General features: G+C 40.5%; 1 protein-coding gene across 6 annotated transcripts in view; it reads right to left on the bottom strand.

Annotated features, from left to right (window-relative positions):
- Positions 1–19,460, bottom strand: part of TIAM2 (TIAM Rac1 associated GEF 2) — a 174,637-nt gene that overhangs the window by 61,396 nt on the left and 93,781 nt on the right. For all 6 annotated transcript variants that reach the window (XM_080389784.1, XM_080389779.1, XM_080389783.1 and 3 more), the window contains 4 exons: positions 15,466–15,638; positions 14,194–14,418; positions 3,753–3,938; positions 2,381–2,527 (listed from right to left, as the gene is read on the bottom strand). In XM_080389784.1, the coding sequence (XP_080245910.1) occupies positions 2,381–2,527; positions 3,753–3,938; positions 14,194–14,418; positions 15,466–15,638 (731 nt within the window). The remainder of the gene's footprint in view (positions 1–2,380; positions 2,528–3,752; positions 3,939–14,193; positions 14,419–15,465; positions 15,639–19,460) is intronic.

Genomic DNA, 19,460 nt, shown 5'->3' with positions numbered 1-19,460 from the left:
CATCCCCCATCTGCTACAGTGCAGTTTTATTAACTGATTTATAAAAGACTGAGCCACTTCATTAATGTTTACGAAAGCCTCCCAGCACAGAAACTCTGAACCTTCTTTTTTATTAGTACCATAACATTAAACTTAAGTTAAAATTAAAAACTACTCTGACACAATGATGCTCAAGAATATACTATCTAATTTTGAAGCTAGGGTACAGCAGATGAAAAAATACCAGCTTTAGACAAATGAACTTTAATTAAATCCAAGAAAGCAAGACATTTTTAACCTATTGTGTGACAGATTGCAGCACAATGAGCAGAGAAGTGAGCTCCACTTCTCTGTTTAACCCAGTGTCGCAGAGGGCTGAAAGAGACAATAAGAAAGACAGCCTCAAGCCTGTTCTGATTTTGATATACAATTATGTGCATACACACAAGCCTGAGCAAAGATGTGGCTCCCTTTTCAGCCACCTTCTAGGTTCATGGGTCAGTTTTCAAGCCATGCCTTTAAAAATTCCACACTTTTATAAGTATGAGTCATAGCCTGGTGTTACTCATATGCAACACTCAGCATTTACATTTCTTTAATTTTATTGTAGGATATTAAATAAAAAAAATAAATAAAAATCAAGAGCCTCAACTCATGGATGAAAATGGACACATTTTTGGGCCAGCTAGTTGCAAGGTTTGGAAGGAGGGTGAGGATGCACTGGGGCCACCTCTGCCTGCACCAGGGCTCCTCCTCTGTGCTCGGAAAAGCACTGGGACAGCAGCAGGAGCCTCCTCTCCTTGCCATGGACATAAGCCTCCCCATACCTGAGCTCTGCAGGGGAAGGACATATTACCCAGTTAAGACTGTGAGATATCAGCTCCGCTGGGAACAGAGCTAAGGGGCACAACATCCCTTCCCTCAAGGCTCTTTTATTAATAAAGAAATAGAGGTGCAGGACCAGCCTCACCTGCTGGGTGAAACGGGAAATTATGTGAAAAGAATGACCTGGAGAAAATTTCTCCTTCAGTTTCCTCCTTCATAAGAGAGACTAGAGTTTTATTCTTACGCAATTTCACCATGTAAACACATTTCGATCGATATGCTAAAATGTGCAAGTCACCCAAAGAAGCTTAATCTCAGTCTTACACATAGATAAATATTTACCTACTAAAAATACAAACCACTACACCAGAAAATGCTGACATGTTATTTTGTAACATTAAATCTGCAGCACCAGCTCTGGGACTACTGCAGTATGTGTACAGATAGGCTTGTTTAAATATTCCACAAGCAGATTACCATAAATCAAGAACAGCCGATTTTCAAGTGCTGATCATATATTTTTGACTAATAAAATCAAAATACCAGGGGACGATAGGAACAAAGTCACTTGATAAACAATGCACAAAATACTGCTTTGCAGAAGAAACAGCAGACATGGCAGACTCTAGTAAAAATAGTAATGTCATGAGTGTGGGTGCATCTTTACACCTTCTGCCTCACCATCAAAGAAGTATCTCTGTTTCTGCGGTTACTGACCTTTTTTTTTCAGGGAGAAGGCAGCAAACTTTTGTTTCACATTTAGCTGTGCTTTTACTGAGGAAAATACAGGCTCCTGAAGCGTGGGGTTTACACTAGTTGTGTGCACGGGCCATTAGTTTCACAAAGAGAAAAAGACCCAGTGAGATGCTGTAGTTTTTCAGCAATGCAGCCCTTCAGCGGGGGCACACATCAGCACAGCCCCCCTCCCCAGGGCCAGCCTGCCCCAGCACATCAAACCTGTGCCAAGCCTTCAGCTGGTGTAAACTGGCACGGCTTTATTCGTCAGCTGTCTACACCTAAGCTGGTCTCCTGCATGAGAACAATCTTCTGTTGGCTTGGCTAAAATGTACTTCCAAGCAGCACATGTTGCTTTGAGGGGCTATGCCAAAGATAGCTGTCTTTGCAGCAGTCTCTCCTCTTTCTCCCTTGAAGACTCACCTGTGTTACTATTTCAATTGCAATAGCACTTCAGAGCTCCAGCCAGAAGCCAGCACACACTGTGTTAAGGACTGTGCGTACAGGCTATCTCCAAAGAAACTCTACTTCCAAGCAGTTTGCAATGTGCCAGAGGACAAGTTTTATTACAAATGGTAACTGACAGTTTTGAGCTGGTGATAATAAACCAACCCGCTGGGTCAAAACCTCATTCACCAATCTTATTTATCACAAAGAAACCCCAAATTCAATATATACTCTTCACAAGTGACTCTCCCATTGCAAGTCTGCCATGTCTACTGAAACTGCAAACACAGGTTTGATGGACAGATGTCTCCCACCCCGTGCATCAAGAGCACCTCACAGGATGAGCCCCAGCAGAAGCAAGCCACTCTATGCTGTCCCCAGTAATAAGATCTACCTGAGTTATGGAAGGTCGCTTTTCTTTTCCTTTTCTTGCCAATGTGTCCAGTCCTTTTAGCGAAGAAAATAAACCCTTCTTATTTCGGACCCTTTGTGACAGAGATAGGGTACGTTTCCTGAGAGCAGCTTCATCCCTGGAGCAGATCTATTTAAACACAGAGACAGGCTTTCCTATATCACTTTCCTAACAGCAAAATATTGACAGTTATTTCAGCTTGAGGCATCAAGGAGAGTTACTTCAGTTCACCCCAATCTAATATGCCAAGGTGCAAGGACAATGTTTTAAACTTTCAGTGGTGATGCCTGTTTTGGTATTCCAGTGGTGTGACTGTAATTTTTTCATCATGGGGCAAAATTAGAAGCTCATTGGAAGGGAGGAACTGAGAAGACATTGCTTTGTACAAAAAAATAAGTTAATGAGAAGGCTTGGAAGAAGAATGATAAGCTATCATTCAGATATGAAATTGCTACTGTAAGAAAGACTCTCAACATTGCCAAACGTAGGAGATAAACGTGCTATGGCATTGAGTTATTAACAAGCAACAACACAAACCACACTGGTAAAAGCAGTGGCAGAGAGAAACATTCCCTGACAAGACTTTCAGGACTACTATTCAGACTGACTTCTCATGCAGAAAACGTCGCCCACCCCTCCCTGCCACAATCAGCCTCACAGCCCTGCCACGGTTAAAGAGCAGAGGTGCACCTGCTACTGCCCTACTTCCCTTTGAGCCAACAGGGTGATAGCAGCTGAGGATCAGGATCTCCCTCATTCTTCTTTGTGAACACAGCTAACTGTTCTTTAAAAGTCACTTATAATTTTGGATTGTTTGTAGTTTTAGCCTATTCTAAAAATACTTCCTTTTCAGAAGGGTATCAAACTGTTTCTGAAAAATGGAGCCATCTGGACCTCCAAAAAAGATCAACTCAACCCAGAGTCACCCGAACCACTTTCAGAAATGTCAGTGTCAGGCTCTTTTCACTCTAAGCAACTTAGCTCCTCTACACTTTAAACTCTTAACTCAGTGGAGGTGAAATTGCAGTGACAAAATTTCAGCACAATGACTCATTTACATATATTCTGGAGGAATATTTTGGTTTGTTTCTTTTTTTAAGTATGGGTCAGAAGTACCCAGTTCTGGGGACAAAAAAAAGTTATGGACATATTCCTCATGGTTTAAAAGTCTGTCTCTGTAAAAGAAAAATTATCTGCAGTCACAGAACAGGCAGAAAGTGTGAGAAGGGAAGAGGGCTGTCCGGGCAACACATGTGGGTGCAGCCATGTACTACCCCAGCACAATTCCACATTTAAGTACAATATTAACAATGGCTTTGTGTAACACACCCATGAAAAGTGCATTTGGACTTACCAGTGCATGGAAGGATGAGACAGAGAAAATGCCGAGCCGCCCCAGTGCCAATTTTGAAGGACGACTGGCAGCAGCCAAAAGACTCTTTGGGTTTGGGAGCTCCCCACCTTGCAAACTGGCTAGGTAACATCGCATTCGGAAAAGGTCCATGTTAAATTTTTCCAGGTTCTGTTCCCATTGCTGGATCTGTTTAGATATAAAAAGGGACAATTAAAAGGGGAAAAATGTCTTTGTAGGCTGCACTGAAAATTTGAGCTCTTCCCCAAACCCACAGTAAATTGCTTTCATCTGGTAGTATATGGATTAGATTAGTTATTCCATGCCAAAACACATTCAGTCATATTGTGTTACATCAACCCAAAAGATGGCTTGAAATAAAACAAAGCTGGTGGTCTTAAATGCATACTGACAAGATGAACATACTGTGAACTTTGGGTAGTTTGATAGCCACAAAAGCAGTTACATAAAAACACAACCCTGTGGTTCACAAAGGCGCTTCCCCCCTGCACCCCGCCTCCCTTCTTTCTCTCCTTTTTGGAGATTAGTTTTGTTTCCTTCATTTTTACGAGCTTAGATTGGATAGCTGGCTGGCTGAAAGCAAAGCAGCATAGCTACATTAATGCACTGTAAAAGCAAAGGCACTGTGCAAAGCTTGGTAGTAACTCTGATAGGTCCTGCTCATTCTTTACTATTGTCCTATGGCCTCTCTATCTGTAAAGAGCAGACAATATTGGCAACACAAGGATGTGCAGTTCTTTAGCTGACTAACAGGCTAAGGCATGCTTACACTCAGGCAAACGTCAAAAATGAGCTATATATGCCCAATACCAACCACTGGATCAAAAGCAAGAATGTATACCTACCCTTTTTTTACATTTTTTAAACATTTCTAACAGAGGCATATGCGATCTAACAGACCACTTAATCCAGTTTCAATGTACAATTAGGGAAGTGAAGTCTCAAATATTTCCTAGACAAAGTTCTGAATCAAGGCTTAGATGACAGACGTCAAGTATTGGTACAAGTAGATACACACTCATCTACGCAGACACTTATGATTCTTATGCACTGCACAAAAGTCAAATTTTGCTTCTTACTTCCCCAACTTACAGATTGGTAGCTGCAGCTAAAATCTGCTTCACAGTGTACAATATACCTTGATACTGATCAACAGTACAAATAAAAAGGCGGCTGTGTTTAACAGAGTAGGCACATTCACACATGGGAAGGCAGAAAAGGCATGTTCATTAAGTTAATGTATACCAAGTTCATGTACTACTGAAGGTTGTTAAAATCCCCTGACAACACTGATCTTCCAGTGTCAGCTCCAATCACACCATGTTGGTTGTCCAGCAAGTGGTTTAGGGCTGTGGAGAAAGCTCATCACGTTTTCTCCAACACATGTTGACTTCATACCTTTCACCGGCACACCCCACACGCCCCTGTGCACACAGGACATTAGCTCGTTACACTGAGATTAGCCAAGGTTGGGGCAAGCACCTTTGTGACTTAGAAAACAAATTGATAAGTATAATAAAAATCTCAGGCAGACTATGACCCACAGGCTCGTCTAGAAGCAAAATCAGTTCAGTTTCCTTATAATGCTGCCAAATACCACAAGAACTGAACAAGCATCTTGCCTCTTACTTTCAACAATGAAGAAGTGAGCAAAGGGTGAAGAAGGCCCTGTTAACAAAACAGCGCTAAGACTCGTACCACAGCTGATAGAGACCTTACCTAGTCTGGCTTCCCTACGCATGTGCTCACAGACTGCGGTGTCACTTATGGCAATACTTTTGGAAGCCAAATACTTATCTGGCAGGTAGGGCGAAGAAAGGGAAGACAATATACTGTGAATGCAAAATTGTAATTTACACTACACTGAAAAAAAACCCAAAAACTTTCAGGGAGTGACTATTAAAAGCAAAAGACAGAATTCCAAAAGCTTGTAATGAAAGCAATTCCTAAAAGTCCAGAGGAAAAGGACAGAGACATACACATAACAAAGATGCTTGATCTAATCCCTCACCACAGACATTCATAAATGCATCCTTTGCGCCCCCATAAAGAACTGTCATTTTTTCTTGGGTTTATTCAATCATTGCCCTTTATTTTGCTTCCTTCTGTGCTCTCAGACACTGCTCACAGATCGTTCTTCTGCTTGCCAGTACTTTACGCATGGGACGACTCCAATAGGAGGTTTTGTGACAAGCTCTTTCACTGTGTCAACATCGAACTAGAACGAAAACATGGTTGTCAGCTTTTCACAAAGCCAAAAGCTACAAGCTCAGGTGAAGTCTTTTCCTGTGGGATGACACCTCCGTGGGTACAAAGCCAATCCAACTTTGAATAGCTCAGGAACAGAGCAAGGCTTGTTTTGGGCGCTGCTGAAGTGGAGCACTCTGTCTCCATTGAGCATGAGCTGAACACTGGCACCCTTGTATTTCTGAGCCCTTCTCCGAAATCCCCATTAAACTTTTGTACTAAGTTTTATTTTAAAATAAAGATTACCTAAGAAGGGGGAGTGGGGTACAACATGAGGACATTCAGAAGAAATAATTAAATTAAGGTGTTTATCAGTCATGCAGGATGCTAGCTAATCAGCTCCAAAAGCATTGGTAATCGTGATGTTACATTTAATGGCATTAGCAAAAGCTGTAGGCAGGGAATTTCTGGGATTGTCTTGTAGTCTTATCAAAACCAGGGATGTCTGGAACCAATCGAAGACCACGAACCAATACCAGCTGCTATTTGTCTAAGCCTTTTAAACTATGATAATTCTTTCTAAAGATTTATATTGTTGAAGACTAAACAGGGGAAGCACACAAATAAAGAAGCAACAACTTCAAAGCACAGTATGACCTGGTCCATGAAGTTAATTTACAGCCTGCAGACTAACTGCTGCACTCCTTATTCTGCTATTGTGTAAGGCAAATCTCTGCCCCACGTGGGAGGACCGCCCAAAAGACGGCTCAAGGACTTAACTTCATCATGCACAGACAAAACAGCCCTTTTGAAATCTGCTCGAAAGCAAGCAGGAAAAAGCAGATGCACCAGACAGCCGTGAGAATGGAATGGGTGACAAAGGCTACCAGCAGCACAAAGCCAGTCTGCAGGAGATAAGGCCCATTGTTCGAGCTGTGCCAAAACCTGCGAGCACTTGTGAAACACTCCTCGTGTGACCTGCTCCACTGCTGCGCTTGCCTGCACCGTCAGCTGCAGCACCCAGGGCATCCCAAACCATCCTCTTTCAGACACTGCTTCAAAACCTCCATGTCAATTTCTAGGAAAAGCATCTCAAGCTGTTCCTAGAGGAAAGGGAGGATGTCATTCTCAGTACAGGCAAATGTTCGGCAAGGATTTCTAGGTTTAGTGGCAGCATGACTGCGAGAAAGGCAAAGAGGGGCCACCCCAGTAAATTTATTTGGCCTAATAGGATCCCTGTAAGTCAGAGAGAAAAAGGAGGCTGTGGCAAAGGGATAGAAAGGAGTAAAATGCGGGAAGCCTTAAGAGTTAGGGGCATGAATTATTCAGCCCAGGCCACCAGGGGAACTCATGCAAGGAACAAGGCACAGGGACAAGAAAGTAACTGTGTGGGGAGTGCTACATGAGGGGACGAGCTTTTGCATGAGTGAGTTCAGGAATGAGTTTTTAAGAGTTAACATACAAAGGAACATCAGTGTGGTACTTCTGGCAGTACTTTAGCAGTAATGATCATTTTCAGAACATAAATAGTCAATTCTCCTCGCAATGTAGTGAAAAATCTATTCAGCCACTAAGAAACAATCATAAATTAATTACATTTGAAATCACACAAACAGATGAGCTAAAGGAAGATGGTTGAAAGCAGGTCTCTGTTAATTCAATAACCCTGCTAGGTTCTCTATAGGTAAACTCTACAGAAAAAGCTTTGGAAAGGCAGTGGTTTCCAGCAGGTGACATGGGGATCCACAGTTCCTATATGCTATACAGTTCTCTCTGCAGGTGACATTTCTAGTGGCACCTCTACCTCCATTCGAACATGCTTGAGGTTTTCAGACTGTAAAAGGGAGGGCCCTGACCGTCCCAGTGAAGGCAGTGCCAACAGTGTGGCTCAGGGAAAGTCACCGGCTCCTTATCCTTCTTATACTACAGTCCAAACAGTGTCTTTTGCAGGGCTGGGGAAGGACTGTCTCATTTTCAAAAATCTGTTCTGTACCAAGTAAGAAGAGTTCCACATAATAAAATCCAAACCAGTATGTGAATGGTGAAAGCAGTGCCAGAAATGACACCATATGAACTCAAGGTAGCAATACTTCAAAAGGACCTAGAGGAAGGATGGAAGAAACTTCCTGGACAGCTCACCTGACAACAAAATACCAGTTTTCCACTTGGCAGTTCTTTAAGGCAGCACAAAAGAAAAGATGCACAGAGAGGAGGGCCAAACTCTGAGAAAACTGAGTGCTTAAGCCTCTGAAACTGATTGGATTTAGTAATATACCATGCAGAAACACGAGCTCCTCGTTGATACAATTAACTATCTATAGCGGTAAAAATTCAAAATCTTCCCCTAAGCAACATCTTCTTCCCAGATGGAAAATGTCTCTGCAAGCTGATGCAGGGAACTCTATGGATTTAAAAGAAACTTCTGCCACTTTTCTATACGAACAGCTTTTCAACCACATTACAAACACCACCAAACTCTGCATTCCAGTCCCTGGTTCTCAGACACAATTCATATTGTACCCGTCTGGATAAATGAGTCACTTGGTTTCTGGGGACACGGGAAAGATTTTTATTGTCATTACTTCCTAAAAAGAACTTTAAAAAGCAAAACCATCACTCTCCCAGAAATTCCATTACTTTAAAGGACACTACAGAGATGCTGTCATAACATTTGGTTGAAAGAAATAAAAAAAGGAATGTGATAGAGTACATCAACAATGATGTGCAATTAACAATACCCTTTGTTCTTCATTCTGCCTAGTGACTTTAAAAATGGTTAAGAAAACTTCCTGAAATAAGAAGACAACAGCTTTTTTACAATAAATGCAATCTTTCCGCTTGGTTTGGAAGGGCAGAATTTTCGTAATTTCTAACCAAAACAGACAGAGGAAATCTTATTCCCAATACCAGTGATAGCACAAAAGTACACACACGTGTACCCAATTTACGTTCTTGTCAATAATCTGATTAAAACTTGCAGTACCACATGTACATCTACAGCTAGGGATGTAATTAAGAAAGCCACTGAATCTCTAGTCCCCAGCTGGCCCTCCCCAAAAATCAGAAAACCAGCCCTTTCTGTACACACTCCCCCACCAGCTTTGTTGTATGAAATAATGCTATGCAATTCCACATTCAGTAACAGTTTATTCATTTTTACTTTGTGAAACAAAGACAGAAATTCACTCACCTGCAAAACAGTAATTACAGCATTGAGGGAAATGGACGTGACCTTCCCTAACTTTCTGACTGCCTACTCACCTCATTCCTTAGTGACAGTCTACTACTACTAAAGAGAAGGATTTTGCTAGTGGGGTAGGGAGGGACCATCCTACACTGACGAGTGACACCTGTAAAGAAATCATACTGAAGCTCTCAGAAAACAGAGCTCTGCTCTAGCCAGTTCAAAGACCACCCAAAATGAAGACCTGTTCTAACAAGTTTAGGTAATGTCTTTTTTAATTTAGGAAGGTATGGAAGAAAGAAAACTAACTTTGTATTGCAATTCAAATTGAATCTGTATGCAGGAAAACTGGTAAGTGCTAGCAAAGTTCCCTGAATAGATTCTCTGTCAGTGTTATTATTGTCAGGTTTTATCTGAATGTCAGCCAATATTTCATCAGATGCATTATAGAAAACTAAGACATGAAATTTGGGCTTTGGGAAGCCCAAAGAATAAAATTCCCCAAATTATTCCAATCATCTTCCTATACATGTGAGAGAAAAGAGAAAGAATCAGGTACATTTTAAACAAAGCAATGTAATGAACTCTGTATAAAAAGCCAGAGACCACTACAGGGAAGGGAATGAAAGGCACTAATGGATTTAATGACTACCCAGAGTAAACAGACCACCACCTTACTGATCCCCCCCCCTTTTTTTTCATGGCAACAGATAAACTACTTTTAGTTGTAGGACACATACAAAAACTTCCATAAAAAATAGCTCCCAGCATGTGCCTGTTCTTCTCATTAATGCCTCATCATTTCAGTGCCTGCAAGTAAATACCTATGTTCATAACCCATCTGATAAGTAAGTTAAGTATCATGTGCACAGAAAACATGAATCACGTCAGAAATGTCTGAATAGCTTGGAAAACATTATACCAACATACTAAAATTTGAAGAGAAAAACCCAGAATGCTTTTAAGCAACTATTATTCATATTATTGTTCTAAATTGAGACAACAGAATAGATTTATGTAACAAGTACATTAAATACACCCAGAGCTGCAGTGCCCTCACTGAGGTAGATTTTCCATCCCATTAAAACCAGTCCCACAGGCACAGACAGCCCCAGTTTTTACTTAAGGTGCAACATTTTGTTAACAGAGCTCTGAATAAATGCTAATAATGCCTTTCACTAAGTTCAGTAGCAGTTAGACAGGGCTCCATAGTCACAGGGAACACTGTGATTTCTGTAGCAGATTAAACAGCTAGGAAAACTAGTTTTTTAAATACGGGCTTTGAAATTAATCTCGGCATTAGGGGATTTTCAAACTTGCTACCTTTCATCCTAATTCTCTTCAGTTTAGGGGAGAAGTTACACCCTGGGGGGAAACCACCACCCACAACATATTTGTTGCATATAGTAATATAAACGCATATGGCTATAGGTAGTATGTGCAGACTCGGGATTTCCAGCCACACTGCCAGTGGCCTACTGGGACTGGCTGCTGTATGTACATCGCTCTTGCAGATGCTTCAATTGATCTCTTCTAAACTGCCCAACGATATCAATGTGAAGCGCTGCCATTTTCTCTTAAACAGTTACTAAGCCTATTACTATTATTGGACAAGTAAATCCAGGTAGAGAGAATCCCTGACCTAGGCTGCAAGGCTGAAGATATTTCTCAACCAGTTCAAAGGCATCAAGTCTCTACAACAATCATTTCACAAGAAAACCAACATTTCCCTTGTCATTTTTTTATCTGCGCTTCTGTTCAGTACTAGCTTTATCAATTGCTAGCCTGCAAATCCCCCACATATAAAAGATAGTATGAGATGAACTTCTCCAGTCCCTTTGCTGGACACAAAAAAGAAACATGTATGTAAATTAAAATACCTATAGCAATTTTAGAAGTCCAGGTTTCCTTACAGCAACTGCCTTTCAGGTGACGGTAACTGTGAAACAAGAAAAGCTTTTGCTTGCTCGCAAAACTCTGTGAAATATGTCTTCAGCAGAGAATTATTGGTTTTAAATCAACACAGATGTGAAACAAAATAGAAAGTTGAGGTTGGGTGGTTGCTTTTCTGAGGAAGAGGAAAGAAAAGGAGAAAGGATATAGAAATCGGTTTCCAAGATAATTCCCCAGTGAGAATAAATTAAGACTGTGCCTCATCTTTCTACATAAAAAAGCACCGTGGTCCTTCCAAAGTCAATCACACTATTTCCACTGACTTCCCAAAATATATCACCAGTGAAGTTTTCCAGGATGGGATGTAGGGCATACTTATAAACTACAGTATTACCAATACAATATACTTCAGCACCGAGGAATCAATCATAACTGCCACATGATTGAAAACGCCACCAAATTTACACAAAACCAAACCCAGAATTTGTATTCCTCTTGTTACTCAAAGTGGGAAAAAGACAACGAACCAACCACAGTTACTAAACAACTGAGCCACATACACACAGACTTCTCCCTCAGGAATACTGTTTTTTTAAAATTGTTAGCTTACTAAGTATAGTAAGAATTCTCAGTTACTAATTAGAACAAGATTATTTTTTCTTTGCAAAAGCCCATCTCTGAGACATCAAATCAAAAGATTAGGAACCCCAGTTATCTATTGACTTTTCTCTGAAGCGACTTTGCTAACAAACCTTCAGCGACTGTAAGGAGAGATTTCATAGAGATCAAAGGGATCAAGACTGGAGAAAAGCCTCATTATAAATCTATTGTTTCCTAACTAGTGGATGTTTGCACATGATCCATCTCACTCTTTGTCTCACTGGTTTGCCCTCATTCAGTGTTTTGAGACATTCATAGACAGAAGATTAACAGGAATAAATCTTCTAACAGCCCTAGTGGATTTCAGTTCCAGCAGAATGCAGCCAACTTCTTCCAGGGACTCAGCTGGAAAGCAATGGCAGTCATTCAACGACAGAACATCTAATTAGCAGGTATAAGACAGCATCATTAATAGTCTTCAGCTGACCCTAAATAAACTACTAGCATCAATATCTAAGGAGGGAAGGGGTAAATTGAGTTAATATACATCAGGATGTTTCCTCAGTGCATCGTGTGTCAAGCACTCGACATCTCTAGAAAGCTGTATATTCTTCTAGGTCTCAAAACCTACTGCAATAAAAAGATGCTTAATGTTTTTCTGCCGTTCACCTCACTAGGCTGTGGACAATGAAATAAAGTGACCTGGAAATAAATTATAAACATCTGAGCACTCAAAGGGCTTATGAACATCTGCACCACAAACCCCTACACAAACCTGCATACTTTTTGAACTCTGCTCATACAGCTTCTGACTGAAGTGTTGTCAGTACCAGTCAGTCTGCCCTTCATCAAGTTCAAGCCAATATAGTAAGAATTTAAAATATTATAAGCATCAAATTCCTAAAACTAAAATTGTTCCACTAACCAAAGAAACATAATTATTGCTGTATTGGATCAAAGGAAATACACTTCAGTTGCTATTCCAGAGGCCATAATGTGCAGTCTAAAGTAATGACAGAGCCACAGCTACCCTGACTGGAAAGGCAGGTAAGGATGCGCTCTCAAATACCAGTCAACATTACCAGATGTCTTCTGTTAATGGCCTAATGAAATAAAAGATACAGCAACCTCAGTCCACAGACCTATTAGGCTGAACTACTAGGCAAGTTTAGTACACGAGAAGCCCTGGGTAGTGAGGTCTTTGCCTGAACACAGAGCATGTCTAATTAAAGCATCTTTTGCCAGTTGCTGCCCGCAAAACTGGGGACACTGGCAAGATGTCAACACCTCACGATGTACTTCCATAAGGTATCACTGGAACGATTCCTGGTTCATGTGCTAGATGTGAGAGCAGAGTAAGGCCTGATGTCTATGCACCAATATACAAGACAACAGGGTGACCATTTTCACTGAGGAACAGTTGTATCTGCTTATCAATCTGCCCTGACCTCTTGTCTCAGGCATGGCTTGGCTAAAATCTCCCGAACACTGAATTCTGGGGGAGCTGTTCCAGTTCCTGTTTTAAAACAAATCTTAGTGGTGAATCTTCCTCAGCACTAAGATGCTGCTTTAGCCAAGATTCAGGCATTCCTACCACCATAACATGAAACTGCGATCAGCATAACGCATCAGGTGTTCAGAAGACATACTTGGATTTGCAGGGGGAGGCAACTGATGACTCAGCTCATTTCTTGCTGCAACAAAATTCATCTAGACACAAGTCTGGATGCAAACAGATGGTCTGCTCCAGCCATGGGCAAAGATCTTGCCTTTAGTCTGTTAGCTCTCCCAAGATAAGCAGTGATGGGCCTGGGCTTATACTGAGATATTGAGATAAAAAATTCCCAGCATGTAACCGGACAGTGTTACAAGAAGTGCTGTTAGTGACTGTGTGTCCCCCTTTCCTTTGAATTGATACTGGTATAATGTTCCGGTGGCTGCCAGCGGTACTCACAGCAGTGCTTTTTCACCTAGGAGGGAGAACTCCAGCCTTGACTTCCTTGTTCTCATTTAGACTCCTACAGGGCTTTTTAAGAAGCCCAGTGGATCCTGGCCTTCTAGTCAGGGCTAAATTTCAACTGAAGCACATGGTTTAGTCTGCCTCAGTCCTTCCTCCGGTTTTCTTTGGATAAAATACTCTTCACATCCTGCCTTATGGTGTAGAACAGTATTGCTAAGTACCTATTCTTAAATCTCTACTGCAATTCACCAATAAATTAAATGAATTCACAGAACATGCTGTATGTTCTCTGGTATGCCACGAAACGGGTAAGTATTATTAACAGCTAAGTATATCATAAACCAGTGAAAATTAATTACATTTTTTCCAGAAAAGAAAAGAAATAGCTTTGTGCTCATAAACCAGATCGGTCTGATCCTCAGCTTTGAGGCACCTACCTCCTGCACTGCTCTGGATTGCTGTAGAAACCTGGCAATAATTATAACTACCGTGCCAGCTATCCCCATCACAATTACTCTCAGGCCTAGAAAGCACAGACAGGCAGAGCTCAAAGCAAGAAACAATGAAAAATATGTTCCTGTAAAAATAGTTTCCAGTACCTGATTCTCTATGGCTTTCCTGTTTTTTGGATCACTAACTATCGAGAGCTGCAACTCTGCCATCTTTTTCATCTTGCCATCCATGTCGATCTTCTGGAAGAGACTCTTGGTTTGGTTTTTCAGCAGCCTGACAGTGTCCTCTTTCCCAAGCTTCTTCGCAAAGAGGGAAGCGCAGGCTGAATGTATGGCAGTAACCCAGTTTTCCAGATCCGTCTGGCTTGTTGCCTGTGAAACAAATCAATGGCGCAACATTATGAGCAGAGAAGAGCGGTAAAAAAAAATCTAAAGATTAGCAGCTCTAGGACATGAAGTGCTTGACAGGTTCACTGTGATCTTAGGCACTTTATCTTAAAATGACTGAAATACGGGTTTATCTTTAAAACTCTGTAAACAAAGGAAGTGTGAGCTTTTCCTGCACTCTGTCATGACTTGCCTCCAACCTTCAGCTTCTGCTTCTTAGACCTGCAAGATGTGAGGGCTCCAGGAGCAGAACAGAGTCCCATGAGCTGTGGGAAACGTGTGACTTGTGTCCTTCAACCCTTCAATTAAGGTAAAACCCACCAGATTTCAAAGATAAACCACCTCGTCTGCAGGTAACATGGCAATAGAGATTTTACAAGTAAGGTCTGAGGTGTTTGCTTACTTAAAAAATTAGAAGTTAGTGGACAGAGGACAGACAGGTAAAGTGAATACATCTGCACAAAGTCACTCTGGAGATATTTACAAGTGTGCCTATGAATCAAGAAGTTTCTATGCAGGTTACTGCCACGTATTACTGTTCTTTATTAACATTTCCACCAGTGCAGTTAAGCAGCCAAGACCTTTATATTATTTTTAGCCTTCTTTTTTCAGCATCTTGCTCAAGCTAACTGTCTTTGAAGCCAGCAGGTTCAGGGTTGAGCGCACCATTCTGTAAGGGTAGAATGATAATAGATGTGAAAAAAAATGATAATAAAGCTGGTTTTCTAGAAGCTTGTAACAACCAGGTACCAAAAGTGTCTTGTAGATTTGTGATCTTTGTTCTTTTTATTTCTGAACCATAACTGACTGGGCCAACTGGTGTAATACCATATACCTGAAGGTATATCATATACTTAAATCAATAATGTAATAGTATAGTTTAATAGTGTAATTATGCTATTATTTGTAAGTCAAAGGCACAAGCATGATGTGTGTATGTGCATGTGTACGTACATACAATCATATACATGCATGTGCGCAAACGCATCCTAAAATGGAAACAACAACAAAGTTATGTATGCATACTGTTACCTGAAATAGGTAGACATCTCCAAAAGAATTGCTGAGACAGAACACGTTTTCTTTCTTGGGATGCTCTGGAACAGACTGAACTATACTGTCTTCTGCAAACAGGGCATATCGAGGCAAACCGCTCTGCTCCACTGAGTTCTTTCCATAGGTCTCATAAAACAGCAGAGTACAACCTTTGCAGTTCAGAGGGACAGAAAACCATAAGGAGAAAGTAAGTTCTGGATCTCCCATTTGAGTTCTCCTGTATTAATGCTTTTGCGAATTAAGATACCCTTCAGTGACAAAGAACATCAGTTCTGTCCCTCTTTTAAAACAGAGAAAAAAGGAAGGTCTTCTAAACTGGAAGACAGGCAAAGTTAATGAGGAATTTGCCAATGAAAAGTTTCTAATCAGACACCTAATAGGGACACACCAAACGTCCACGGACCTAAAAACTAACACAGGACACCTCAATATGGAAGTGTTCAAGGTCAGATTGGATGGGGTTTGAGTAACCTGATCTAGTGAAAGGTGTCCCTGCCCATGGCAGGGGGTTGGAGTAGGCTTCTTCAAAGGTCCATTCCAACACAAACCATTCGGTGATTCTATGAGTAAACTCAGACTATTAAAATGTTAAAGCATGTAGAAAAATTAATTCCATCTTAGTTAAATCGGCTTTTGTGTTTCTTTATTAAATTGAACCACCTGTCTCATAACAACCAGCTAAGAAATCTTTGTATTTGTTGAAGAGATTTGCAGAAACTTTTGTCTTCAAACAACATGCTTAGTGAATAAACTTCTCAAATTTAAACTGGATTTTCTTGAATCTACCTGCAAATCGGAAACTAAGACACTTCTGAATAACTTAAAATAGTTTAAAGGGTCCGAGTTTGAGCATGTTCAGTCTTGTAGATAGTGTAACATCTAAGGTATGAAACCTGCATCAAGAAAACAAACTTTATCTTTGACGATGACAATCCTGAGTGTAAGAAGACAAATTACTTCTGGAGGACAGCAGAGGAGGCTTGATCCCAGTCCCTAGCAATATGACGACATTGCCTTTTTGCCTTTGGCAGTGAAGCTGGCTTCAGAAGGGCCTCTCCCCTCCATCCCCACTAGCCTTTCATTTCTGCCCCACGTTAAAATCCACTGTCCTCTGAGCTGCACTGATTTGCCTGTTCAAGGGGTCACAGCATTATTAAAATAATCTAGTTATAAGCTAGATTTCTGAATAAGTTCTTAGGCTAGTTGTGCATCCAGAGAAAATAAGTAAATAAACATCACTTTCACCCCTGGGAAATGGGAGTTTAATAACAGAGGGTTTGGTGCCATTTTTTTATTTTGGCAGATAAATTAATACTATATTATGGCTGAACGTTTAACCTGGAAGAATTAAGACCAGATACTATAAATGCATTTTGAAAACTGAGGATAACCTAAGCAGTTAGAAAAATCTGAGGTTGAAGCTGGATTCTCCAGCAAGGCAAGCCTTCTCCAAACAGTACGCTCAAATTCATTCAGAAATTAATTTAGAGAAGACCTATGGCTGCATTACATAGCAGGTCTGACTAAACGATCACAGTGGTCCCTTAGGACCTAGTAATCCATGAATACATTACTGCTGTAAGCTCTACACATTACACAGTAGAAGACTGAGTTTGCTAGGGCTACAGCATTGCCATCTCTCTAGCCTGCTCTTTGTTGATGTTTTTCCTTCAATCAGAGTCATGACAACACAGGGCAGCACCAAAGCTGAGATTTTGGATTGACTTGCTGATTTTCAAGCTGTAGGCATTTCTCAGTGTGACATACTGAGCATACATATGCACATGCAAATATGCCTAGGAAGTGCGTATCAAGGGGACATAGCTAAACCTGCAAAACAGGAATGTTTCCTCTGTGGATCCTTTTAAAACAGTTAGGTAAAAACAATTCAACCTTTATTTTAGTAATTCTCTAATATATTTACACTTAACACTGTATTAAAAATCCCACACACATCATCCAAAGTCATGTGAATCCAAGGTGAGCTCCCTCAAAGGTCAAATCTGGAATCAGAACCAAAATCAAGGGGGTTTTGATTCTTCTATCTGACAAAGGGGAAAGCTGGGCCTACCAGAATTTATGGGACACAATTGCTGTGAAAAGTTATGAGGTGGAATGCACTGGTCCTCATACAGCCCAAATCTAAAGTGTATGAAAAGTGAGATCCATCAGATGGATTTCATCGCATTTTCCAGTGCCAATGAATGTACAACAGTTACAAGAAAAAGGGAAACATTTATCAGAGGTTACTGACCAAATCATCTGATGACTCAAAAGTTTTCAAAGGAAGGAATCTGATAAATAGAAATGCCTCTATACTACTTAAGTTCACTTTTCCCTATTACTGTCCAGTGTCTGGCAGAATATTTAGGGTACGAGCAAATCCTATGGAACCGGTCCTATCCTTTCCCCTTAGCAGCCCTCACTTGATGTTCTTTATGACACACAAACACTTGGAGATCTCCGCAGCTGTAAGAGAAGGGTAAGTTTGTTACACTCTGCAAATCAGGCATGGCATTTCTGTCATTATTTCAACATAACAAGGCAAACTAAACCAACAAAACCAAGTTCCCTCTTGTATTCAGCAGCAGCAGCAGGGCAATATAACCACTTCCACTTCTGCATTTTAGGAAAATGCAAAGTAAGTTCTATTTTAAACCCCCTATTTCCCCTACATACTATCTAAAAGATAACTAAAGATATGTCTTTTTTTTTTTTTTTTTAATCCTGACAGTTTATATTTACATAAATTAAAAATTTGAAAGGGTATGTGTGTGTGTTCAGCTGTATGGCACCGCAGGTGTATCTTCAGGTCAAGCCCAGTGATCCCTGGAAACAGCCAGTTTCATAAACTCCGACAGACCCACTGGGACTGATTATCATCCAAGTATTTTAATCAAAACTTGAACTGAAGCGGGAGGGCAAAGGGAAAGCAATTTCCCTCGTTAAAATAAACTAATTAGACAGGACAGATAGAAAAGAGAGTTCTTGTTAAAGGGTTACTATTCAAACTCAGGTCTTGGTGGCCCTGAAAGTAGAGCAGAGGCCTCAGGACATGTATATTTGAAGTCTGGCAGGTAACCAGATGGTTATAAGCCTTCTGCATATTTATAATTAAACACATCTCAACAGAGTGCAAAGAAACATGCTGTTCTCCATTTGCATATGTGGCTATTTTAAGTCATATTTTAAAATATCTTGGCTATTTAAACTTCAAGAACAAATTAAATACAGATTTATTCAAAACCCTCTATAAGGAGAACCAAAGCAAGTGCCTTGATCTTGATACAGCATATTATGAAAACAGAACTACGCCTTGATATCCAGACAGGCAAGTTTATTTTGGCATCAGAAGTCTCCACAGGACAATAAAGGTATGAGATCAAGGAAATGAGGAATGTATATTTAAAACAGCTAACAAAGCGGAAGAGATTCGGCACCATGAATGCAGCCATGCCAGCCATCTGAAGTAAAAAGCCCTGTACCTAATACTTCTTACAATGTTAGAAGTTAATAAAGCTTTTCACATAATTTTATTATTCCTTTTTCATAGCTGGGGAAATTCGGGTAGCAAGAAGGGACGTGATTTGTTCCAAGTCACCAATAAGCCAATTTTATAGCGAAGAACCAAACATGAAGAACCTAAATTTCCTCCCAGAGTTTCATTACCCCAGAAATGCATGAACAACTAGTATATAATGTACTTCAGTCTAGAGTTTTGACAGGATTGTTTAGAAACTACTTGAATTTTATAAGAGGCAGATCAAACTCATATTCATACTCCATAATGTAAACACAGTAAGAAGGTGGAATTCAGATACAGTTTTTCCTTTGCATACACCGCTTGTAAGCATGAATCATGCTATCTGATGATCAGGGTAAGTGATTTAAACTGTTAGGACTGCCTACATTTTGATCCCTTGATAACAGGCCTCTGAATTATTAGGCAGAATTGCTACGTTCTTATGAGT

The sequence above is a fragment of the Falco punctatus genome, assembly GCF_963210335.1.
Source record: "Falco punctatus genome assembly, chromosome: 5".
In the NCBI taxonomy this organism is placed as follows: Eukaryota; Metazoa; Chordata; class Aves; order Falconiformes; family Falconidae; genus Falco; species Falco punctatus.
Note: the sequence above shows the minus strand (reverse complement) of the source record. Positions and strands in the feature narration are given on the sequence as shown.